This window comes from Mesoplodon densirostris, chromosome 4, assembly GCF_025265405.1.
Source record: "Mesoplodon densirostris isolate mMesDen1 chromosome 4, mMesDen1 primary haplotype, whole genome shotgun sequence".
Lineage (NCBI taxonomy): Eukaryota > Metazoa > Chordata > Mammalia > Artiodactyla > Ziphiidae > Mesoplodon > Mesoplodon densirostris.
In genome coordinates this window covers 177,413,869-177,439,229 of record NC_082664.1, presented here as the reverse complement: position 1 = coordinate 177,439,229, position 25,361 = coordinate 177,413,869, and the positions used below count along the sequence as shown (strand labels likewise).

The 25,361-nt window shown below is 41.7% G+C and overlaps 2 protein-coding genes across 6 annotated transcripts in view; one reads left to right on the top strand and one right to left on the bottom strand.

Annotated features, from left to right (window-relative positions):
• The window catches only part of HSPA14 (heat shock protein family A (Hsp70) member 14), a 34,148-nt gene extending 28,360 nt beyond the window's left edge, over positions 1-5,788 (bottom strand). For 3 of the 5 annotated variants that reach the window (XM_060097760.1, XM_060097761.1, XM_060097762.1), the window contains exons 1-2: positions 1,618-2,304; positions 609-1,107 (exon numbers count right to left, since the gene is read on the bottom strand). In XM_060097760.1, the coding sequence (XP_059953743.1) occupies positions 609-1,107; positions 1,618-2,179 (1,061 nt within the window). In that variant the 5' untranslated portion in view covers positions 2,180-2,304. Of the gene's footprint in view, positions 1-608; positions 1,108-1,617; positions 2,305-4,427; positions 4,511-4,585; positions 4,667-5,203; positions 5,306-5,621 lie in introns of those variants that run through there. The other 2 variants (XM_060097763.1, XM_060097764.1) reach the window with 2 other exon arrangements.
• Positions 5,789-6,066: 278 nt separating this feature from the next.
• Positions 6,067-24,603, top strand: CDNF (cerebral dopamine neurotrophic factor). Its single transcript, XM_060097759.1, has 4 exons — positions 6,067-6,274; positions 16,745-16,872; positions 18,158-18,299; positions 22,764-24,603. The coding sequence occupies exons 1-4, from the start codon at positions 6,160-6,162 to the stop codon at positions 22,940-22,942; spliced, it is 564 nt and encodes a 187-aa protein (XP_059953742.1). The 5' UTR covers positions 6,067-6,159; the 3' UTR covers positions 22,943-24,603.
• Positions 24,604-25,361: the final 758 nt, after the last annotated feature.

The following is a 25,361-nucleotide window of genomic DNA, read 5'->3' as shown; positions in this document are numbered from 1 at the left end:
AAGAAGTGAAGATTGTAAACTCCAGGAAGCAGTCAAGTTAAACTAGTAGATTCAAGCAATGAGGTCTTGGTATACAGCCCTAATTCTACATCTTGTCAGCTACTGTGCTTCATCCTAGCCTGACCTCAGCCAAGGTCATATGCTTTAATAACTTACATGTGTATAGGGCTTTTAAACTTTTAAACCCTTTCACATCTATTTAAGCCATCTGATCCTCACAACAACCCTGTGAGGTAGGCAGGCTGCCCCCTTTTAACAGCCAAGGAAACTGGTGTTGAGAGGTAAACTAAGTTGTCACGCATCAGTGGTGAAGCCAGGGCTAACTAGCTCTCTGGACTTGGCTGCTTCCGTTGTCTACTAGGCCACCTCTCACGTTTCTGAAACGTCTTTCAACTAGTGGAGACGCTTGGGAGAAGCAAGTATTCTACCCTTGAATATTCTAGTATTACTACCCTTCTGCACATTAATGGTCCATCCACTCTTTTCTTTCTGAGGACACGGAAAAGGAGGCAGGCTACCAGAAGGCAGCTGTTGGACCCGGGCCTCTGCCAGAGTACGAAATACACCCTTGTGTGATCAGCTCCTAACTTTTGGTGTTTGAAATTAACCTCTGAAGCAACTTTTCAAGCCCTAGCTGGAAAGCACCGGTTGCCTCTTCCACCGCCGTGGCCAAGCGTCTCATGGCGACCACTGCATCCCTACGCAGCTCGTTGGCTGTGTCCTGCTGAGCACTGGCCTCCTCGCCAATGGCAATCAACCGGTCCAATTTTTCCTCCTCCCGCTTTGAAAGTTCTCGTGCCAATCTCCTGTTTTCTGCCAACTCGGCTGCGATAGTCCTGGCCACGGACCGCCTTCTTCGCCTTGCCCACCTGGGAGGGGGCTCACTGGTCAAAGGCCCATCCCCACCAGAAACAAAAGGAACTCTGGAGGAGGAGCCTGGAGGCCGCTGTGCCGAGGCCACCCCGGGAGTGTTTCGGCCGGAGCTGGTGCAGGGGCTGGGCTCACCGGACACCCCCAGTCTGGTCACGGGGCTGCTCTGACAGGGAGCAGCTGCACCTCTGAAAAGGTGGTGGGAGCTGCTGTAGCTGGGGGTCCCTTGAGAGCACCCTGAAAAACAAAAGCAACAATGTTGCAGAGATTACATTCCTGTTACGGGAATGCTTGGAGTCAGCAGCAGAGCTGAGGGACAGTGACAAAGCTATGGTATTCCCAGCAAGGCCTCTTTCCACAAGGGATGGGGAAAAATTCACTTCCTTATCTGGACATTTTGTTCTGTTGCAATCATACATCCAAAACCTCTCCCCTCGCCTTCCTGAGCCCCTTTCCACATAGCTATCCAACCTACTCTACAGCCACAGATTCCTAAGTCTCCATTATTAACGATGCCCAAACTAGTCTGGTTCTAAGGAGTGCTTCCAGGTTTAAAGGAGCTCTAATATCTTACATACCTAGGGTCACGCCTCTTAAAAACCCGAAGCCCTTTATCTTACCATTAGATTTAAAAAAGAGAGCAGGGGGCAGAAATAGGGACTATGCTGACGAGGTCACCATCCAAACATATAACGATTAGAACCAAGTGACTCTGGGACCCTGATCCTTCACACGCTGGGGAGTTACCTGCACCCGAAGATTCATCCCAGGAATCCTCAAGGTCACTGGTTTCTCGCGTCTGGTCACTGATCCTCAGTTGACAATCCTCATCTGATTCCTTAACTGTTTTCAAGATAGGCTGATGATCTGCTGCCTGAGTCCTCTTTGCTCCCAGAATGCTGGCTCCCTCTTCCCCTGGGGTGTCAGGGGCCGCTAAGTTCTGATCACAGTGCTCGGCCCAAGCAGCATCCTCCATTAAGTTGTCTGCGTCAGTCACTATCTGAGTTCGGAGAAGCTGATCCAACGTATCATAAAAGGGACAGTGTGGTGGATCACCCATACTTGTGGCGTGGGCCACATAGGCCTTTAAATATAACGCCTTCAGGACTTTGAACTTGGAGCGGCACTGACGCTCGGTGCGGCGGAAGCCTTCCTGCTGCATCCGCTTAGACACGGCCTGGTAGACGTCTGCGTTGTGATGCACGGTCTGAAGGCGCTGCATATACTCTGCCTCGCCTAGTATGGAGAGAAGCGTGCGTGTCTCCTGTCTGGACCACCGGATGCCTGCGCTGCTATTGGAAGTGGCCATAGCGGACTGAGGAGGAAGGCTAGCTGGAGGAGGCTCCTGGGCAGCAAGGTGCCGATCGGAAGGTGTGGGGAGGCTCTGTGTGCTCAGGTCTATCTCCAGGAGCCAGCCGATTCTTCCCTCTCAGGGCTAATTGCTGAGAAGCCAGGTCCAAGGACCGCATTTCTGGCTGGAAGGCCACAGGGGAATGAAAGTTACAGGGATGGGTAAGGATAATTGTGGCAGCAAGTTAAGCGGTGCTACCTGTAAGTAGGCTGCAAAGAGGCAGGATGCCAGCACTGAGAAAGCCCAACTTTGGGAGTTCGCTCAGGATGGGTACTGGATCAAGGGCTAAAAAGGGCCTTACTGGCTTGGTAACAAGGGGACTGGCTCCTCCACAAAAGGCAGAATGCTTCCAAGGCTGAGACCTGGTACAACTGTGTATCTGTAAAAATCACCATTAACTTCTAAGCAGACAGACCGAGGCGGAGAAATGCCTGGACCATGAGGCAGCTCATTCTGGAGAAGTCCTAGCAGCACCATGGCATAGCCATACATGTCTAAAGGGGATCATTCCTTACTAACCTTGGCCTAAGTGGCATGCTGTGGCTATGTATTACCCAGCTGACTGTCACCATTGCACTCTTTTGTTAAAAGGTAACTTCCAGGGCCAGAAAAGCGAGCTGAAGTTGTTCTTGCTAATACAAAGCTTTTTGCATAATATGGCAGAAGACCTCCACATCTTTACTTCGACCACCTGCCCCAAAATAGCAGCAAAAAACCAAACAGGGCTACCAAGGGGATGGATCTGTGGAACTGTTCTGTATCTTGATTATAGCAATGCCAGTACCTTGGTTGGGATACTGTAGCATAGTTTTGCAAGATGTTACCACTGGGAGAAAATGGTAAATCCAATAATACATTCCATCTCTCTGTATCATTTCTTGTAACAGTATGTAAACCTACCATTATCGCAAAAAGAAGAAAAGTTTACTTAAAAACATACATTGTTGGCTGCTTACAGTGAGTGAATCTAGCTTCTACAACTCCCTGCTTTTTTTTAGTCTATAATTTAAAAATTTTTGATACCAACTCAAATTATTTCCAATATGCTCAGTACTAAATTTTGTCAACAGATAAATGGATATGGGAATATATGTATCATCAGAGAATATCTGAATTCTCTCTGAAATACTACAAGTTTTGACGTAATGCATAAAGATCCTAAGGGAACAAAATGAGCATCAAGTTCAGTTTAACTAAACACAGGTAAGGGATAGTAAAAAATACCTGTATGTATAAAAGAAATAAATTTTAAATTTAATCCATGATCCCCAAATCCTAAAGTCAACACGAGGACATTTCTACCTAAATTCTTAACTGACAAAGTAGAAAGGAAAGAACCTGGGGCTAACGGTTAGGCATCCTGGACTGCAGTCCTTTCTAGTTTACCCCCTAACTAATTTAGGGGTATCTAACTTCTGTGTGCCTTGATTTTCTCATCTAGAAATGGGAAGGGACAAAACCTGCCTGACAATCTTACAGGGATTTGAGAGAGTTCAATAATAGATGGGAAAGCACTCTGAAAATTTAAAAACACTATATCGAGTGTTACAACTCCAGTGAAAATGAAAACCCCTAATTATCATGGTAATCTATAATTTGAGGAGTCAGAAGTCTGGGGAAGCAAGCCTCTTTAATCTTTTAATTAAAGTTATAACAGCTGATTAACCTGATTCTTAAGACATTAATTAAGCTGTTTCCCTAATGCTTAAATTTGAAAGCCAACTGTTAAAGTTAGTTCCCAGAAAGTGTCACAAAAAGATCTGAGGAAGAAAATCAATAGCTTCTACATAAATATTTCACCAATTATAATAGATTCCACGAAATTCAACGACAGTGCAAAGAAATCTTCAAATTCGCACACAATCTTTCAAGTTCCCTCAGTTAAAAAAGTACTGTACGAATGTGATAAGTCCAAATTCCCACCTCTGGATGACACAAATTATCAAAACTAAATGTATGTTGGCATCTATCAATACTAACAGATCTGAAAGCAAGAAACAAATGTCTGAGTGAATCCCATCCTTGAGAAGACTCAGCAGAAGATAATATCAGAAGATAACAGCCTCCTAGAGTATTCTGTGAAATGACCCAGTCATAGAAAACAATGAAAAAACACACTGGCGTTTCTAGTTTCATTTCACATGACACTTAGAATGTATAAACACGTTTTTATTACCATGGGTAAAAGTATTATTTTATTCCATACCTTCTGCCAAGGATCTGCTTTACTTTCATGACTGTATTTGAAATATTCCTCATTCTACTTTGTTTTGCTGCCAACCCAACAACCTGAAAAAGAGCAATAGATTACAACGCACATAATTTTTTCCTTATTTCAAAGTTCCAAAATGAGGGGAACAGTACCTCTTCATTTTCTGAGTAAGCAACAACAGCTGGAGTAACTCTATCACCTGCATCGTTGGCGACCACATCAGCCCGGCCATCCTGGAGAAAAATATGCAACTGTATTAGTTCTTTTGTGATGAAATATACAGTCTCTTTAGATATATTCAGACATGGGTGGGCCAGTGTTACTCTGACATATATATGTGGAGAGAAAAACTGCTTTATCTTTATTTTAAACACGTAGATTTAATTGTCCTTATCAATTTCCTAGATTTTAATTAAGACCAGAATTCCACGAAGAACTACCTCATTTTTTTCAGTCTGCTCTGTATAGTGGATAACAGAACAGACATAATAACAACCTATCTATGTACAATAACAAGCCTTACTGCGTTAAACTTTCTACTTCTCTTCCTTTCCCTATAAATGCCTCTTTCTTCCCTTTCTCTACATATGATGAAATAGCATTAAACCCTTTGGCTTTTCCTTACAAATCATTTGACATTTAAACGTGAGACTAGGATCAGGGCTGTCCCTCATTATTGTTCCTTCCACCTGCCCACTGATGACAGGAAGCCCCTAACTCCTAGTCAGGCTCTCTCATTTCCAGAAAGGACAACTGAATAGAGCACACACCATCATCTGGCTTCACACGCTTCGCGGGATCAACACCTCCAGTTCCAGAACGCGGCCAGCCCGCCCTTTCTTGGCCAACGTCCAGAAACCTCTGGGTACCACACGTTCAGGTCCCTCTCGGGGCCTCCTGCGCCCGCGATGTCCCGGGTCCGCCCCCGCTCGGGGGCTCCTGCATCCGCGAGGTCCCGGGTCCGCCCCGCTCGGGGCCTCCTGCGCCCGCGAGGTCCCGGGTCCGCAGCGGCCTTCCTTGAGGAGCCGCGGGGGACGAGGCCGGGTCCGCCCAGCTCTCAGCCCCGAAACTTCCCCACAGAATCACCTCTCCGGCGACACGCCGTTCACAGCCCCGCAGGAGACCAAAGGACTTGGCCTCGCACCCAGACAACTGGGTACGCGCATCCCAAGTCCCCGAGTCCCTCACCTTATAGACGGCCACACAGGCTGATGTGCAGCCTAGGTGAACCCCGATGGCCGCCATGAGGCGACAGAGACGGCGGCAGGAGTAACGAGCGGTACCCCCCGCCACAAGAGCGCCAGGCCGCGGAACAGCCCCATCAGGCACCGCGGAGACTTCACGTTCCCGCCCGCCCACTGCGTCCGGTCCCTCCGCCGCGGCCTTCCGCGTCCTCGCCAATCAGCGTGAAGGTCCCGCCTTTCCCCTCGAGCAGTCAGCGAATAGCTTTACTGCGTCTCTCCCCGCCCCGCTGGGGAGGCACGGCGTGAGCGAGAGTGCGCACGCGCGTGTCGGGGAGGGAAAGGAAGCGGCTGCTTCGCTTCGCCCGCTTCCATGCCCTTTTCTTGAGAGCCAATGGAAACTCACGGTTGAGTTGCATCATGTGTCCCAGCAACTCCAGGCAGATATTTTTCCAACCCCGGCTCTGCGCTCCCGTGTCAGCCCCGGGCGATAGCAGCGCGGCGGTTCATTTCGCAGGTGGCGAGGCGTTTGGAGCTGGCTCAGCATGTGGTGCGGGAGCCCAGCCGCAGTGGTGGCCTTTTGCGCCGGGCTTTGGGTCTCTAACCCGGGGCGGGCGCAGGGCCAGGAGGCCGGGGGGCGGCTGGGCGCCGACTGTGAAGGTGAGCGGTGTGAGACCTGCTTGCATGGCGGTGACACCGCGTCGCAGTGCAGCTGTTGTCGGCTTTGGCTTCTCTCGGGCCTGTCTATAAATAGCTTTTCACTCAGGAAATACGGTCCCTGGCCGTGGTTTCCGATCGCCTTCGCCCAAGCCTAGGCAAAAGTTCGAGCCGGGCCCAGTGACACTTTCAGGCCGCGTTCTTAGTCTTGCTCGATTAAACTGCCTCAAAGCTGGTGGGTTTGGATTTGGATTCGATTTTGTGCAAACGCACGTAGATGCAGACGACCCTGGCTCCAAAATGATTCTGCTGCCCTAACCGGCGAGACTTGCCTTTCCTTGCACAGAAGCCTTTCAAGTTCAAATTAGTTTATAACTCCCCAAAGGAGAAAACATGACAAATTGTCTGTAATTGAGTTGAAATGGCTTAAATCAGAGCACATAACTAACATCTGTTAGGACTTTACAGGGAAACGTTTCTTTACAAAGGAGTACCTTAACTCCTTAGAAAGAGGAGGAATACAAAAAAACGATTCCTTTTCTGTTCACAGAATCTCAGCTGTGGACTTCACCCAGCCTTCTGGCTCTGAGGCCACTGTACCCGGTTCTGGCAAAGTCAAAGTGATAATACCTACACCAGAAGGCTGGTAACGAGGTCAAAGGAGATAATTAGCTGCGCTACCTCCTTCCTCCTGGACTACTGTAGCACTTACCTCCGTGTTTCATTCATTGAAATAATTAGCTTAGATGTATATCCGCTTCACCCTTCCCTGAGCTTTCGAATCTATTCTTACATAACAGGAAATGGTAGGTTCACAATATACGTTTAATGAATGGGTGAGTATAGACTGTAATATAACTGAATAAAGTCTTAACAATTGGAGTCCAGTTTTCTATCAGCCCTGCAATAATTAAACTTTTCTCCAGAAATTTAAAATACCTATGTGATGTTATTGTCAAACTTTAGATATAGATATTTGTTCAGCCAAGTTATAATTTTCAGTTAAAGATCCCTTATAACTGGGTACTATACATTTAAAGCAGCATTTGTGAGGCATAAACAGTTGACTGGCTTAATCATCAGTAATTTAATTGCTGGAGCTTCTACTTAAAAACATTTCAGAAGAGCCAGAGCATCTGGATTAATTGTGAAGCTTCTAACGTCTTTCTTGAATTTATTACAGCATATTGTGATTATTAACTTGCATGTCTGAGTAACCTGGGTGTATATTTCCTTTTGTTAACACTGTAGAATCACAACGAAGGAAATACTGGTTTTAGAACAAAAAGAAATAGAGTCTAGATCTGGCTCTGTTTCTGCTTATGAGTCTTTATCATTAGCCAATTAATTTTCCCTCAATGTATAAGATTAAAATCCTATACATACTCTAGGGCGAATTTCCATTCTTATCTTGATTACTCTGTGGCATGGGACACCAATGACTTATCAGTAAAAAACTGACAGTCCATGAACCACCTGGGACCTATTCATGTATTTATTAAGTTCACAAAGTATTTTGAAAAAACATCTAAATTAATTGGCTGTATTTTAAACTTGGGAGATGTCATTTTAAAAAGTTCAGATTTCTGGCTTATCTTGAAAACCAGGTGACCAGTCAAGACTAGCCCATATGTCCATATAGTGGGAACTGATGGTGGCTGCTCTTTTTTTTTTTTTTTTTTTTGCGGTATGCGGGCCTCTCACTGTAGTGGCCTCTCCCATTGCGGAGCACAGGCTCCGGACGCGCAGGCTCAGTGGCCATGGCTCACGGGCCCAGCCGCTCCGCGGCATGTGGGATCCTCCCAGACCGGGGCACGAACCCATGTCCCCTGCATCGGCAGGCGGACTCTCAACCACTGCGCCACCACGGAAGCCCGGTGGCTGCTCTTTTTAGAAAGGATATGTGTTCTTCAGGTTTTTGTTTTTGTTTTTCTTAGACTTGGATTGCTTTATCCATTCATTTTACTTGCCTGGGCCCTGTGAATATTCAAGTTTCTGACTGCTTTAGGTCATGTGAAGCTTACTGAAAAAAAAAAAAAAGCAAACATTTCTGAATTTATTTAAAAGGATTCTATTATGGGGCTATTAAATTTTTTTTTACTTTGAAATAATTATACATTCACTTATGGGACTAATTTTAATAAACAAAACCCTATGACATAAATAAAAAGACTATGGTTATCTGGTTATAGCAATAAATGCATGCCAGGATCCTTAAATTACAAATTTGTTAGGTGATTTATAGTGAGATTAATCTCACAAGCCTCTTAGATAGCCTCATCCACCAGAGGGCAGACAGCAGAAGCAAGAACTACAATCCTACAGCCTGTGGAATGAAAACCACATTCACAGAAAGATAGACAAAATGAAAAGGCAGAGGGCTCTGTACCAGATGAAGGAACAAGATAAAACCCCAGAAAAATAACTAAATGAAGTGGAGATAGGCAACCTTCCAGAAAAAGAATTCAAAATAATGATAGTGAAGATGATCCAGGACCTCAGAAAACGAATGGAGGCAAAGATTGAGAAGATGCAAGAAATGTTTAACAAAGACCTAGAAGAATTAAAGAACAAACAAACAGAGATGAACAATACAATAATTGAAATGAAAAATACACGAGAGCAATCAATAATGGAATAACTGAGGCAGAAGAACAGATAAGTGACCTGGAAGACAGAATGGTGGAATTCACTGCTGCAGAACAGAATAAAGAAAAAAGAATGAAAAGAAATGAAGACGGCCTAGAGACCTCTGGGACAACATTAAACAACATTCACGTTATAGGAGTCCCAGAAGGAGAAGAGAGAGAGAAAGGAGCTGAGAAAATATTTGAAGAGATTATAGTGAGGTTAGTCTCTTCATGTAAGCCCAAGGAATAAATTTCCATTCTTACTGTGGCCTCTCTGTGGCATGGGACACCACTGATTTCTTTCTTTTTCAGAAAATGTCTTCTCTTGATGGCTATGATACTGCTTTTTCCCTGCCTTTGCTTCCCGTCTCTGTGCCCACTTGTTCATAGTATCTTTGTAGGCTTCTAATTCTTTAGCCATGGCTTCAATATTAGAATATCTAGAGTCTGATTAATCCCAGATGTTTATATCCACCCCCCCTTTTTAGAGTCTCAGACCTTGCACCCCATTGATGACTGAACATCCCTACTTAGATACCTTATACCTCAAACTCAACAGAGTCACAAACCAAAGTCATTGTCTCCTTCCCTTCTCAGTCCCCCAAACCTGTTATACTTACGGCATCAGTACATAATTGGTCCACTAGACTAGACTTCTGTCTCTCCCTGATGCCCTAAACCTGTCAAACACTGGGTCCATTGATTCTACCTTCTGGCTGACTCTGCTTCTTTCTCCTTCCCCGACTCCAGTGCCTCGTTACAGACCTTCACCCTTTTCAACTGCCTTACTATCACAACAGCATCCTTCCCATGACAGGGTGATCATGTTATTCCCTCACTAAATACCTTTCAGTGATCTCCCAATTTCCTCCAGGGAGGTGCCTCTCTTTTGTTCTCCCACAGTATCTAGTACATGTCTCATAGTGTTGAGAAATCATTTTGGTCTCCTCCGTGTGTGCATTCCTTGACAGTCAAGACCGTTTCTCTCACCACATCATCTCCAGTGGCTACCATGGTGCGGGGCATAAGGTAGGCACTCAATTCTGTTGAATACATGTACACACATATGCTGCAATAAAATATTATATAGCTTGTAGTGAGTCAAAAGTGTATCTTTCAAAGTACAAGTTAGAATTCCCAACACCCACCATCTAGGTAATACATTGACAGAGCAACAGTTAAGGTGTAGAAATCATCTGAAGGTGTATTGTGGGAGTAGAGAAAGAGCTTTGAGGCATCAGGACACAGGGTTTCTTTTTCAGGAAGAGGAGAATTACAGGTCACCAGGAGGCTTTAACGATGTTTTATGCATGGATCATTACAGTAGGTGTCTCCCTTGCATACTTGGTCTTTTGCTAATTAAACTTTGCAAAATACGTGTTGGCAAATGTCTCGTTTTCCTCATTCTATCAGTAGCATTTCACATAGCTGATCAGTCAGTCCCTCCTTTTTAACACTTTCTTTGCTTGTCTTCTGGACACACTCACTCTTTGTTCTCATCCTCCCTTACTGGCTGCTCCTTTCAGTCTTTTTCTGGTTCTTTCCTTCTTTCCAATTTCTAAACAATGGAGTTTCACAAGACTGAGACCCAGGATCTCTCCCTTTTGTGTGGTCTCATCCCACAAAGATCATTTTAATGTTGATGACTTACAAATTTAGTATTTGTCCTAGAATTCACCCCTGAACTCCAGATTTATATCCCCAGCAGCTCTTTACTGTTTGCAGTGTCAGACATTATATTAGGGGTCTCCAGAGGAACAGACCAATAGGATACATACATACATACATACATACATACATACATACATCCAGATAGATTTATTATAAGGAATTGGCTCTCCTGATTATGGAGGCTGAGATGTCTAAAATTTGCAGTGTGGGCCAACAGGCTGGGGGCCCAGGAGAGCCATTGGTGTAGAAAGCAGTCTGCTGGAGAATTCCCTCATGCTTTTTTGTTCTATTCATGCCAACCCTTTGTGTTCTATTCAGGCCTTCAAGTGATTGGATGAGGCTTATCCACATTATGGAGGGCAATCTGTTTTACCCAGAGTTCACTGATTGAAATGTTAATCTCATTCAAAAACACCGTCCAAGTGGACACTTAAAATTAATCGTCACAGTTGTCTAGAAGTATCTCAAAGTTCACATGTCAAGACTGAATTCCTGCTGGTCTCCACAAACTTGCTTCTCCTGCAGTCTTACCAGTTCAGCAAATGGCAACTCCACTCTTGCAGTTTCTCAGGCCCAAATCCTTGGAGTCATTCTTGACTTCTGTCTCCGCCTGCCGCCCCTGCCCCCGCCCCCATGCCACATCCAATCCATTAGTAAATTCTTTTGGCCTTGCCTTCAAAATACATCCAGAATCCAACCATCCTCATCACCTCCAATGTTCCCACCCTGGTCCAAGATATGCAGCTATTTTAAGAACCTCCAAATGGTTATGCCTGCTTTCATTCTGGCTCCCCTGCAGTCTATTCTCCAAAGAACCTCCAGAGGCATAATTTAAAAGTAATATCAGATCACTGCACCCTTCTACTCAAAACCTTTAATGGCGTGCCTTCTCAGAGTAGGACCCAGAGCCCTTACCATGACGTCCAAGCCCTAGATGACCTGGCATGCTGCTGCTCATTTGACCGCATTTTCTACCATCCTCCCTCTTGGTCACTCTATTTCCCCCATGCTGGCTCCCTTATGGTTCTTGGACCTGCCAAGGACGTGCCTACGCTGTTCTTCCCTCTGCCTGGAGGGTTCTTCCCAAGCACTCCACTTAAGCTGTTCTCCCACTTCCTTAAGGTTTATGCTCAAACACGACTTTATCTGAGAGACCTTCCCTGACCACCCCATTTAGAATAATACTATTACCTTATACTATTACTCTATCCTTACCAAATTTATGTTTCTTCACAGCCACAGGATACTTTTATTTATTCACCAGAATGTAATCCCTGAGAGTAAGAGCTTTGTTTTTCCAACAACAGAATACTGTCTGGAACTTACTGATTGCTCAATAAATATTTGTTAAAACCACGACCTGGCTCTATTATATTTCGTGTTCTGTTCCTATTAAATAGCATTAGGAATGAATATGACTTCATGTTCTAAAAATTGACATTTCTGGTCATCCAGCTGAAAACAACTGAAAACACTGGATAAAATAAAAATGTGAAAATGTTAAGTGTAAGTTAGTAAGGCATACTCAGAGGCCAAAAACAATGTGAAACTGGAAACCAAAAGAGGTAAAGGGACCCCTGAAGCTGGGATTTTTCTTGAGGGTATTTGCCACCCAGGCAATTTAAACTTAGATTTTCATGGCTGTAAAATAAAGAGAATGACTAAAATAAAAAGAATAATGACATAGCCCAGAACCTCCCCAAGTTAGGTGTGTAATACTGGATCCTCCCCCAATTAGTTTGGAACCCCAGAGAGCTAGACTTTCATTATAAAAGGTGACCTGGAAATAACCACAATTCTACCACCATTCTTTAGAGACTAAAAGAAATTGTAGTACTTGAACTTTTTACTGAATAAAAGGTAAAACAAAAATGTCTCCCGATCACTCATACTCACAAGCTACCACATATATGCATTGAAGCCCAAATTGACACAGCCAACCTGGGTGATCCAAAACATCTCAAACTGAGAATTTAGTTTAAAGGGATTTCAAGTAGGCATCAGCAAATGTTAATCTCACATAGGAATCCACCTTCAATCCAGCCCCATAAAATTCTAATAATTCCCACAAAGTTCTAAGAAAGAAAGCTCATATTCAGAAAAATCACAAACCCATGGGAAGAAGAACACCATAAGTGACAGCCAGTTGAGATAAGAGACAGAAGAAGCATACCTGGACAGGCTTCAGGTTTTAGAATTATCAGGCACTGAATATAAAATATTTTAATTATATTTAAAGAAATAAAGGAAGGGATTGAAAATACGAATAAAGGGCAGGAAGCTATTAAAAATGTCCAAACATATTTGGAAAAGAACCAAATAAACATGTACAAATAGAAATTAGTGAGATTAACCGCAGACTAGACACAGCTGAGAAAAGAATTAGTGAGTTAGAAGATTGAAGAAATTGTCAAGAAGGAATCACTGAGCAATTAAGAGAATAAAAATATGAAATAGATAAAGGTACAATGCAGATCAAGAGAAAAATTCCCACATATGTTAACTGGACTTCCAGAAGGAGAAGAGAGAGTGTATAGGTGGAGCAAAAGAGATGATAGCTCATTTTTCCAAATGGATGAAAGTCATCAATCCACAGATTTGGAAGTCCAGTATATTCCAAACAGTATAAATAAAAATAATTCCACATCTAACCATATCAGAAGGAAATTGCAAAACACAAAAGGAGAAAAGAGAAAATCTTAAACACAGAGAAAGAAGACTGATGAACTTAAAGGGAATGGCAATTAAGACTGTCGGGTGATTCAACGTTGAAAGGCCCAAAGCCACAGCTAGTAAATATTAAATAGTAATGCCAGGATTTGGACCCAGAGAGTCTGGCTTCAGAGCCGAAGCACTGAATCCCTACCTATACTGCTTTCTGAGTGTGGAGTTGGGAACTAATTTATTTAAGGCAATATTAAAAATAAAATTAGAACAATGAAGCAATATACAAATTATTCAAGAGCTTCTGGTTATTCTTAAGTCTTAACTCATTACAACATGTATTTTATTCCTAGGTAGCAATTCCCCCCTAGTACCGGTACCAGCAAGACTAATCTGGTGTCTTTTTTCCCCTCCAAAATCAAGCTGGAGCAGATAATGTAGGACTGACTTCAGTTCTAGAAGGTGTGGATGGAACTGCTGAAAATAATGTTCCTAGCCCACTGATAATTTAATAATTACACTAACTTGATTTTAAACTTTATTATTATCTTTTCAAAAAAGTTGTAGCTCTTTTCCTGCAGGTGGCATTATTATATTTTTCAAGTACTAAGTTAAGTAGTAAATACTCAAGTTAAAAGACAAAGATTGTAAGGCTACATAAAAACATCCAACCAAATGCTTTTTACAAGAGATGGGTTTGGGCAAAAGAGTTAAATCTTTCTCTTCCACAGGAAAAAACTATAATAAATATCTAAGACTAAAAATAAAATTAGGAATTAGCCACACAAACATGTTATTTAAAATTTGTAAATTCCAAAGGAATCAGCTAAAAGAGTTGAAAATGAAAGCTTTGAGTTTGGGGGAAATGGAGAAGGGGAGACAAGGGACACTATTCTTCAAACTGAACCTTTTATAACTCACTGGCTTTAAACTTGGTGTGGGCGGGGAGGGACAGAGAGGGAGAGAGAAGAGACCTGGAAACTACAAGTATAAAAATTATTTTAGAGTGTTTTTCTTAAACAGGAGTGGAGAAATGTGATGTGATGTTGAGAGGGGTTTTGTTGCTTTTAAGATATAAGAATTAACAGCATGTTAATGGGAACAAGACAGGCGAGAGAGGGCAGAGGTGCAGGAGCAGGGAGTGGATAGGATCTGCTTTAGCAGGTGGAAGGGTTGTCACCGTTCATTCATAGAGTTAAGGTAGACTGTGCCGGGACACGTGTTGTAGATGTGGTGGCGGAGCAAGCAAGAGTTCTTTCCTGTTGCTTTTTTTTCCCCTCAGAGAAATAGGAAGCACCACCATCGCTGAGGATGGGGTGGAGGTGTGACACAAGGTTTGAGAGAGCAGCTGCGCAATCGTCCTTTTGAGAGTGGGAGAGAGTGAGAATGAGGTCAATGGAGTAGGATTGTTGGGAGCACTGATGGCTCACTGAGATGAGCGGCCATGAATTTACAGTGAGACCAGTGAGTACAGCTGTGCTATTTCCTCCAGCCACGTTCAGTGAGTATAGGTGCAAAGCTTTAACCAGGGTTAGGGTTTTGCTGGGTGAGTCCAACAAGGGAGAGAGATGCAAGGGAGTTCAGTTTGTGTGCAAAGGAGTTATTATAATGTTGAACCACGGAATCTAAGCTGGGTGAGGAAGCAGGGTGAAGTGGTGGCGGAATCAATAAATAGTATGACCTGGAGGGGTCAGGGAATTGTTTACCTTGGGGTGTTAGAGGATGTGAGCTGGAAAGATGGGAGATGATGATCAGACAATGGGATGTTTCCACTGAGATTATAGTCATTGGTAATGACTGGACCTAAGGGTATGACCATGGTGATTTTTCATGTATTTTGGATATTAATCCTTTGTCAGGTATATAAATTGTAAATATCTTCCTCCAGTTTGTGGCTTGTCTTATCATTTGCTTATGATTTCTTTTGCATTAAAAAACTGGTTAATTTTGATGTAATCAAATGTATGATCTGTGTTTTGGTCTCTTCTTTAAGAAATCCTTCTCTATCCTGATGCCATAAAGATGTTTTCCTAAGGTTTCTTCTAAAACTTTTGTAGTGTTGCTCTTCCCATATGTCTTTATTCACCTGGGATTCACGTCTGTGTGTAGTTTTGGATAGGTGTCTAAGTTTAACTTTTTCCATGGCAGGTGGTCCTAGTACCATTTATTGACTAGTCCATTTTTCCCCCACTGATTTTTAGCATCACTTCTGTACTATACCAAGCTCCTCTAGATTTGTGGATTTGTTTCTAGACTCACTAGTTTGTTCCATTGGTCTATTTCTGTGCCAGTCCCACAATGTTTCAAATGCTATAGCTTTAGAATTAGGTCTTGATATGTGATAAGGTCAACTCCCCAAACTCCTTCTTCTTCAAGTATTTCTTGGCTTTCATTTGCTCTTTTTTTTTCATATGTATTTTTGGATCAGTATATCAAATCTATATTTGAGATTTTCATTAGAAGAGCATTGAGTTTATTGATCTACTTAAAAATAATTATCATCCATAATATTGAATCTTCCCATCCATGAACATGGCTTATCTTCCCATTTCTTAGGTCTACTTTTAGGTCTTTTGATAAAGTTTTGTAATTTTTTTCCTTCAAAGTCTTGCTATACTATTAAATTTATTCCTGGTTACCCTAGAATTCGCCACTCTTCCTTATGCTATTTCCTTAAAATTCTTTCTAATATGAGGGCTGCTGTTTTCCAGCATATGCTCTGGCCTCCATGTCCTTCTCTGATTGCTTGGACACTTCCCCTTTGGGACAACAACATGGGAAAGCAGCCTTCTGCTATTTCAGAGTACCCTAGTGGATAAGCATGTGGGCCCAGAGGGAGACCATCTGGGGTCAAACTCTCTCTACCACTTACTGGGCAAGCTCACTGGCCTCTCTCTGACTCAGGTTCTTCATGTGTAAAATGAGGATAGTAATGTATCTACATCAGAGTTTTGTTCTGAGACCTGAATAAGTTCATCCACATCAAGTACTCAGAACAGTGCAAACAAATGGTAACTATGGTTGTTCTCATTGCCTGTGCCTCTTCTGAGTGTCCTCTCTTCACTGACTCTGGACCGTGTGATTGAATATGATTGTTCAGACTGGGGTTCAAACTGGAACATACAGGCAGATGCAGACTACCAAGGGGCTGCATTCAAGACACATGTTCTCTTTTTTCTCTATGCTTTAAACAAAGCTGTCCCAAGCATCATATCCCAGAGGAGGCAATATTTTCTTTTAGGGTTAGTGATATTTTGTGGGAAAGTTCTCATATTAAGTGGAACTTGCTTCCACAGATTGATGGATTGATTCAATAAGCTCGTGTTATTCAAGGCCCAATACTAAGCTAAAAGCTACAGGCCTGAAACCATTCTTACTCAAGATATGAATTTAATTTGTCACAATGCGTTGAATCACACTTACTTTTTTATTTGGTGGGAGAAACATATACATAGGTGTGGTAGTGGTGATACTGTACACAAATACATAATTTATTTGTTCCTTCTAGTGTGTCAAGAATTCTTGAACCGATTCTACAACTCCTTGATAGCCAGAGGAGTCAACTTTTCTCTGGACACCATAGAAAAAGAATTGATCAGCTTTTGCTTGGATGTCAAAGGAAAAGAAAACCGCCTGGTATGGTAAATCTTCACCTTTCATTTTCTCCCTGTGCTCGGAGAAAACTGCTAATCATTTCATTTCTCATCTTGAATTTAATGTTCTCCTTCTTTGATGCTTGCCTCAAGCCTGCTCACTGCAGAAAACAAGCAGAAATTGATCTTTCAGGGAAATGGAGTCAATGTATTTTCATCGAGAATATGTCTCATTTCATTTGGCTTTTTTGAAAAAACCATAGGCAACCAATTCCACGATTTCTTAAAGGAAATTATACAATTGAATTCCTAATGAGAATTTACTGTCCTGAGTTAAGAGTGGGTAGACTTCCCACTTCTTTTTTTTTTTTTTTGCGGTACGCGGGCCTCTCACTGTTGTGGCCTCTCCCATTGCGGAGCACAGGCTCCGGACGCGCAGGCTCAGCGGCCATGGCTCACGGGCCCAGCCGCTCCGCGGCATATGGGATCCTCCCAGACCGGGGCACGAACCCGTATCCCCTGCATCGGCAGGCGGACTCTCAACCACTGCGCCACCAGGGAGGCCCACCCACTTCTTATCAAGACAATTCGTGAAACCTATCAAAATATTTTACATCATTATTTATGCATAATTAATGAAGTACTTTTATTATCTTGTAATGGTGTTTCCTGGGTATACACAAATGACCTGTTTCAATATACTGTTTTTACAGCACTAAAGACAAGCTTGGGCCAATTCATTTTGCCTAAAATCATTATGTTGAATCTGTCAGTTAAATTTTCCTCGTTGACAGCTCACCACTGACACACTGTAAAAGTCTCAGCATTTGTCTGCACCATTAAGCTTTATATTTTTAAATGTCAAATGCTTGTCAGGGAGCTTGAAAGGCATTAGAACATGATGGAACAGGGCATGGACTCCAGAGCCAAAAGGCTAGATTTTTAAATTAATTTGGTCTTTTCTTCTTGCTAGTTGGGTGACCTCCAGCTGGCTTGCGTGTAAAATACTAGTACTTACGTCACAGGATTGTTATGAGAATTAAATACATCAATACCTTTAAAGCCCTGAGAGCTGTGTGTTGGCACAGATAAAACATTTAGCAAGTGTTAGCTCTTATCAGTAGTCTTTAAGCATCATGTGAATTGCAGGGCACTTCCAATTAGGCTGATCATGGGAACAGAGTCATTTGTTTTCTGGCGTCTTAGCAGGGGTTAAATTTAAAAGCTGGGCCACAAAAACTAGGTTAACCTCTGTCTCACTTCTTGAAACTATACTACTTGCTTTTTTTCAGTGTCTGGGCCCCTAAAGTCTCTTCATTCCCCTTCAGTGCTACTATCTAGGAGCAACAAAAGATGCGGCCACAAAGATCCTAAGTGAGGTCACTCGTCCAATGAGTGTGCACATGCCTGCAGTGAAGATTTGCGAGAAGCTGAAGAAGATGGACAGTCAGATCTGTGAGCTGAAATATGGTATAACGGAGTCAAATGTTTCTTTCCCCAAATGTCCAGCATATTGCCAGTTCTGTAAACATAGGGCCAGTTTCTAAAAAGTCAGTGTTAGAAAGAAAGAAGTTCTACACTTGCTAATAGGGTGCTGGACTGCTGCGTGGTGCCTAGTGCCATCTGAACTTCCTGTGGGGGGAGAAATGAATTCTGGCACAGTCAGCATTAGGTAAAACTGCCCACCCAAATGGCAAAGTTTAACCTCTTAAATCACCAAGGCGTTGTCAACTACATATGTCAAGGAAGAGGTCAAAATTTCAAGGGAGCAGCTACTCGTGGTGAATTAGCTCTTGGTAACCTATTAAGACAAAAGCTGCATCTATTCAAAGGTGATGTAAGGACTCTGAAGTTTTAAATGGGACTCTAACGTTCTTCCTAGAGCTATCATCCTGCCAGCTTTAACTTTTAGGAAATAGGTTATTCACATCAAAGCAGGTTTTACCTGATGAAATAGCCTTATCAAAGGTGCCTAAAATAAACAGCCAGAAAAGGAAGATGTCCTATTTAAAACATTATCCTTGGCCTTATAAATTTTACATACATAGATCTATTCTTATACAGAGGATTTGTATCTGGGCCAGTCTTTTGGGTAGATTGATTAGGTATCATAAAAGGCTGGAGGGGGACTTCCCTGGTGGCCCAGTGGTTAAGACTCTGTGCTCCCAATGCAGGGGGCCAGGGTTCAACCCCTGGTCAGGGAACTAGATCCTGCATGCCACAACTAAAGATCTTGCATGCTGCAAGGAAGATCCTGAGTGCTGCAACTAAGACCCGGTGCAACCAAACAAACAAATTAAATAAATAAATAGATAGATAGATAAATAAAATAAATTAAATAAAAGGCTGGGGGATTCCCCACTTAGCCTATCCTAACACCTGTAATTCCACCAGTAGAAATCCATTTCTTTTGCTTATGTCATTGTTTTTATGTTATGTACCTGGCATAGTCTTGTAAACTACCTAAGTAATTAGCACCTAACTCTGAATTACTTTAGTCTTATTTTCCAGCATAGCTGTGTAATAAGCCTATGCACCATAGCTACACAGATGTCTTTAAATAGGTTTAAGGTCAGAAGATACCAAAGACAAACTGTTTCTCAAATGGCCAAGGGCAGGCCCTAACTTCCAGGGTGGTGATGAGGCAGATGTTTCTTTTTATTGGCTTCCAAGTAATGAAGTAGAGGCAGGAAGCACTGAGGCCATATAAACGATAGCCCCCAAAGGGACAAAACTGTGCTGATTCTTCCATTCAACAAATTTCTTTTGAATAGCTTTTACTATGAGCAAGGGATCTTACTGGACTCCTTGAATAATAGAAAAATTAATCAGATATTATTGAGAAGAAGAGAGTACTTATTAATGTTTTGGCAATGCTGGCCACTAGAGGCCCTTGGGGAGCCATGGATAGATTTACTGTCGGTATTGACCTTTTCCCTGTAGTTTTAGGGAGTCATAGAGGATTTCCCCCTTTTAAAGTTAATGCCAAATGCCAAATTCTCTAGAATAACCTGAAGAAACTACCAACACTTGCAAGGAAATATTTTTTTCCTTCAACCATTTATCTTGAATGGACCACTAATTCTAAATTCTTCCCAGCTTATATTTGGCAGGAAAGTTGAGACTGAACAGGGGCCTTTGAGCTGTATAGTATTAATAATTTGGACTATAAAAGTTTCTACTCCTAAAGGTATTTTGTCATGTCAGGTGGGAAATTAATAGACAAGATAAGTGTCGACTTGGATTATGTTTTCAATTAGGAAGGTGTTATTTGGTTTTTGACCTGAAAGAATGTTTTCGCTTGCTCTGGTTTTTATTTTCATTTATTTATTTATTTTTATAAATTTATTTTATTTATTTATTTTTGGCTGTGTTGGGTCTTCATTGCTGCACGTGGGCTTTCTCTAGTTGCGGCAAGCAGGGGCTACTCTTCGTCGCACTGTGCAGGCTTCTCATTGCGGTGGCTTCTCTTGTTGTGGAGCACAGGCTTTAGGTGCGTGGGCCTCAGTAGTTGTGGCACACAGGCTCAGTAGTTGTGGCTCACGGGTTCCAGAGCACAGGCTAAGTAGTTGTGGTGCGTGGGCTTAGTTGCTCTGCAGCATGTGGGATCTTCCTGGACCAGGGCTCAAACCTGTGTCCCCTGCATTGGCAGGTGTATTCTTAACCACTGCGCCACCAGGGAAGCCCTTTGCTCTGTTTTTTAAAAGAATGGGAATCACTATTAAAAAATGTAAGAATTCTCTGGAGCAGAGTGTAGCTGACCCTCCAAATAAAAAAGCCTTTAAAATCCAACTTTTATTTATTTATTACCAGCTTTACTGAGATGTAATTGACATATAACAGTGTGTAAGTTTAAGGTGTACAGTGCATTGATTTGACATACCTCTATATTGCATTATGATCACCATGTTAGCTAACAGCTCCATCATATCACATAATTACCATTTCTTTTTTTGTGATGAGAATATTTAAGATCTACTCCTTAGCAACTTTCAAATATGTAATACAGTATCCATAACTATAATCACCATTTTGCTGTTCTTTCTCAGGATTGCTTTGGCAATTCAGGGTCCTTTGTCATTCCATACAAATTTTAGGATTTTTTTTTCTATCTCTGTAAGAAGTGCCACTGGCATTCTGGTAGGGATTGCATTGGTTCTGTAGATTGCTTTGGATGGTATGGACATTTTAACAATACGAATTCTTCCAAACCATAAACACAGGATCTCTTTCCATTTGTTTGTGTCTTCTTCAATTTCTTTCATCAAAGTCTTGTAGTGTTCTGTGTATAGATCTTTTACCTCCTGATTAAATTTATTCCTAAGTCTAAAATCCAACTTTTAACTTAGGGTACACTGACTGGAAGATCTGATAAATCACTTGACAACTATGTTAGGTTATTAAAAGGCTTTTAAATGCCATGTTCTACTATGTAGGGAAAAAAAGGAATGCTTCAAGAGGTCAAGCTGAAAAAGTCCTAGGCTGCCACTAACTGTAACATAAGTCAACTTAAACGCTGTATCGATGATCAAGCACACCCCTGGTGGTGAGGAAGCGGGGAGGAGACTTTCCTTCGAAAGAGAAAAATTGCCCCTTTCTCACGGGGAAATCAGAATCACAAGTATATTATAGATAAGCTTAATTATTTTTCTATTTTTGGACTTGGCAATAGAAAAGTAGCTGAGTTCTTGACACCCTTTGCAGATAATCTGTAAACAGGGAAACAATAGTCTCGCTAGAGGAGTTAGATGTTGGTGACAGGTATTACTGGCAAGAACGTTAGGATCCAGATTGGCTGGTACCGAGGCACCAGTATTAGAGAGGCGGCTGTACCCCAAAGGTCTGTAAATAAACCCTGTGATGATTTGGGAATCCCAGTAGGGGTGGAGGGGTCAGGTGAGTTTAAGCAGAGATCCAAAACAATTAAGGATCAGTGATAATGCTCCTGATTTTCTTCATGTGTTTGGGTTTCTTTAAATTTGTATTTAAAAACTAATTTGTATTAGTGCTTTGTAATATGTGTGCTCATCTGTTTTACCACAGACATATCTCCTATAAAAGTGAATCATAACTTTCTAGAGAAAGACAAATGCCGTACGCTAACACACATATATGGAATCTAAGAAAAAAAAATGTCATGAAGAACCTAGGGGTAAGACAGGAATAAAGACACAGACCTACTAGAGAATGGACTTGAGGACATGAGGAGGGGGAAGGGTAAGCTGGGACGAAGTGAGAGAGTGGCATGGACATATATACACTACCAAATGTAAAACAGATAGCTAGTGGGAAGCAGCCGCATAGCACAGGGAGATCAGCTCGGTGCTTTGTGACCACCTGGATGGGTGGGATAGGGAGGGTGGGAGGGAGACGCAAGAGGGAGGAGATATGGGAACATATGTATATGTATAGCTGATTCACTTTGTTATAAAGCAGAAACTAACACACCATTGTAAAGCAATTATACTCCAATAAAGATGTTAAAAAAAAAAGTGAATAGTAACTTTCTAGCTAATTACAATCTATGGCTTTCAGTTGGCCGCACACACAGGGCCATCCCAAGGTACCGCCTTTTATTGATTCCATTCTTCTTACCTTAGGAGCAGCAATTAGGATGCAGTGCTATTTGTTTTATGAACGTTGATCTTGAGAAGCCATGGAGTGGTAGCAAAGACTGCAAAGCTACACAGGCCCTGTTTTGGAGCGAGTATAATTCCATGGAAAGAAAGTCCAACAGATCATGAGTTATCCCAATAGCTTTGCATATGATACATTTTTCTTAGGTATGTCCTGTTTTCCATAGACACTGGAACTGTTCCCCACTTTGAATCACAGGGTAGTCAGCACCAAGATAAGTAACACTATTTGCTTTTCTAAGTGTTTCATAGTTGGTTTTATTTTTTAAAAATTGTGCTTTTCCTTTCTGTCATGAAGAAAAAAAATTGGATTTGGCATCAGTGGACCTGTCCAAGATGAGAGTAGCAGAGCTGAAACAGATACTGTACAGCTGGGGAGAAGAGTGCAGGGCCTGTGCGGAAAAAACCGACTATGTGAATCTCATCAAAGAACTGGCACCCAAGTACACAGCGACGTACCCCAAAACAGAACTCTGACCCCCGGAAGCTGGTGCACCACTGATTGTGATTAGAGACAAAATGCCTCTCCAGGATACGGATGCGTTTGTTGAGAGGAACCAGGAATTGCAGTGTGTGTGGTCTCAGACTTCTTGTTTTGATATTACACCTCAGAATTGGTTACCTGGGTTTATAAGTAGAACTGCTAGTATTAGTGGTTTCTTAAATCTGCAGTGTACCAAAACCTACAAGTGCCTTTCTCATGATTTTCTTGTATGTGAGTTACCATTGCCTATCTCCTAAAACAGGGAAAAGTGAACCATTGAAAAATCGGTGTAGTAAATTGATTCTAAGCAGGAAGAGAGTGCTCAGAGGCTCCTATCTGTGCACTAATTTTTAATTAAATATGTTGGATTAGAGAAAGACAAATATCATATGATATCACTTATATGTGGAATCTAAAAAAGGGGTACAAATGAACTTAACCACAAAACAGAAATAGAGTCACAGACATAGAAAACAAACTTATGGTTACCAGGGGGTAAGTGGGGGGAGGGATAAATTGGGAGATTGGGATTGACACATACACACTACTATATATAAAATAGATAACTAATAAGGACCTACTGTATAGCACAGAGAACTCTACTCAATACTCTGTAATGACCTATATGGGAAAAGAATCTAAAAAAAGAGTGGATGCATGTATATGTATAACAGATTCACTTTGGTGTACACCTGAAAGTAACACATTGTAAATCAACTGTACTCCAATAAAAAAAATGTTGGATTATGACAAAAGAAATGATGTTTAGCTTATCTAACTCCCAACTTCAACCCAAATGATAACCTGGCATAATCAAAAGTCTTTTAAAAAGTAAACTTTGTGTTTTTAACTGTAAATCACTCTACCTTCTAGCTCTCTTTGGTATCAGAAATAGGAGGGCAGGAAGCATTACTTGAAATTAGTGTTTCCCAGGTGAAGAAAACCTTTTAAAAACCTATTTAAACCTACTTAGAATAGATCAAGAATCCACACGAGTACAGCCAACGTTTTAGCGAATTGTATCCACACTCACACTGTTAACTGAACCAAGCTCAAAGTCATTTGCCTTTCTTCCTATCACACATTAGACAAGCTTTTGATAGAGGATTAAAGAATATTAAGAGCACCTGTGGACAACATGGAGATTTATGGTTCTTAATGCTATTTTATCAGCTTTAAATTGGAAAATCATTTTTGGTTCCATTTTCAGGCCACACAAGAATAAGAACCCCACTGTAGACATGACTGCCTCTCTGTGGCAGGTGGAGGTGGGGAATGACTGCAGGGCAGCTGGAGGGAACGTTCTGAGGTGATGGGAATGTCCTGAATCTTGACTGGGGTGATGGTTACATGGGTGAATATGACTGTCCAGTTCATCCAGCAGTACAATTAAGATATGGGCATTTTACTGTATGTAACTTATACCTAAAATACTGCTGTAGAAAAATTATTTGAAAATTAAGTAAAATCAATTGATTCAAAACATCTTGTTTCTTTAAGAACTGCATTTGCTTAGAGTTGCCATATGATCCGGCAATCCCACTCCTGGGTATATCTCCCTCCTGGGCATATACCCAGACAAAACTATAATTTGAAAAGATACATGCATCCCTATGTTCATAGCAGCACTATTTACAATAGCCAAGATGTAGAAACAACCTAAATGTCCATTGACAGATGAATGAATAAAGAAGATGTGCTATATATATATATATATATATATATATATATATATATATATATATATACACACACACACACATACATATACACACACACACTGGAATACTATTCAGCCATAAAAAAGGACATTTTTGCCATTAGCAACCACATGGATGGACCTAGAGGGTGTTATGCTCAGTGAAATAAGTCAGACAGAGAAAGACAAATACTGCATGCTGTCACTTATATGTGGAATCTAAGAAATAAACTAGTGAATATAACAAAAAAGAAACAGACTCACAGATACAAAGAACAAACTAGTGGTTATCATTATCAGCCATAAAAAGAATGAAATAATGCTATTTGCAGCAACATGGATGGACCTAGAAATTATCATACTAAGCAAAATAAGTCAAAAAGAGAAAGACAAATATCAGATGATATCACTTATATGTGGAATCTAAAATATGACACAAAGGAACATATCTATGAAACAGAAACAGACTCACAGACATAGAGAACAGACTTGTGGTCGCCAAGGGGAAGGGGTGTGTGGAAGGGATGGATTGGGAGTTTGGGATTAGCAGATGCCAATGAGTATATAGAGGATGGATCAACAACAAGGTCCTACTGTATAGCACAGAGAACTATATTCAATATCCTGTGATAAACCATAAGGGAAAAGAATATTTTAAAAAAAGAATGTATATATATGTATAATTGAATCACTTTGCTGTACAAGAGTAATTA

Bases quoted from the DNA above. Each gene is read 5' to 3' on its own strand.
- CDNF (XM_060097759.1), top strand. From the start codon at position 6,160: ATGTGGTGCGGGAGCCCAGCCGCAGTGGTGGCCTTTTGCGCCGGGCTT. The intron at 6,275-16,744 runs GTGAGCGGTGTG...TGTTCCTTCTAG, and splicing joins GCTGGGCGCCGACTGTGAAG to TGTGTCAAGAATTCTTGAAC. The intron at 16,873-18,157 runs GTATGGTAAATC...ATTCCCCTTCAG, and splicing joins AAGGAAAAGAAAACCGCCTG to TGCTACTATCTAGGAGCAAC.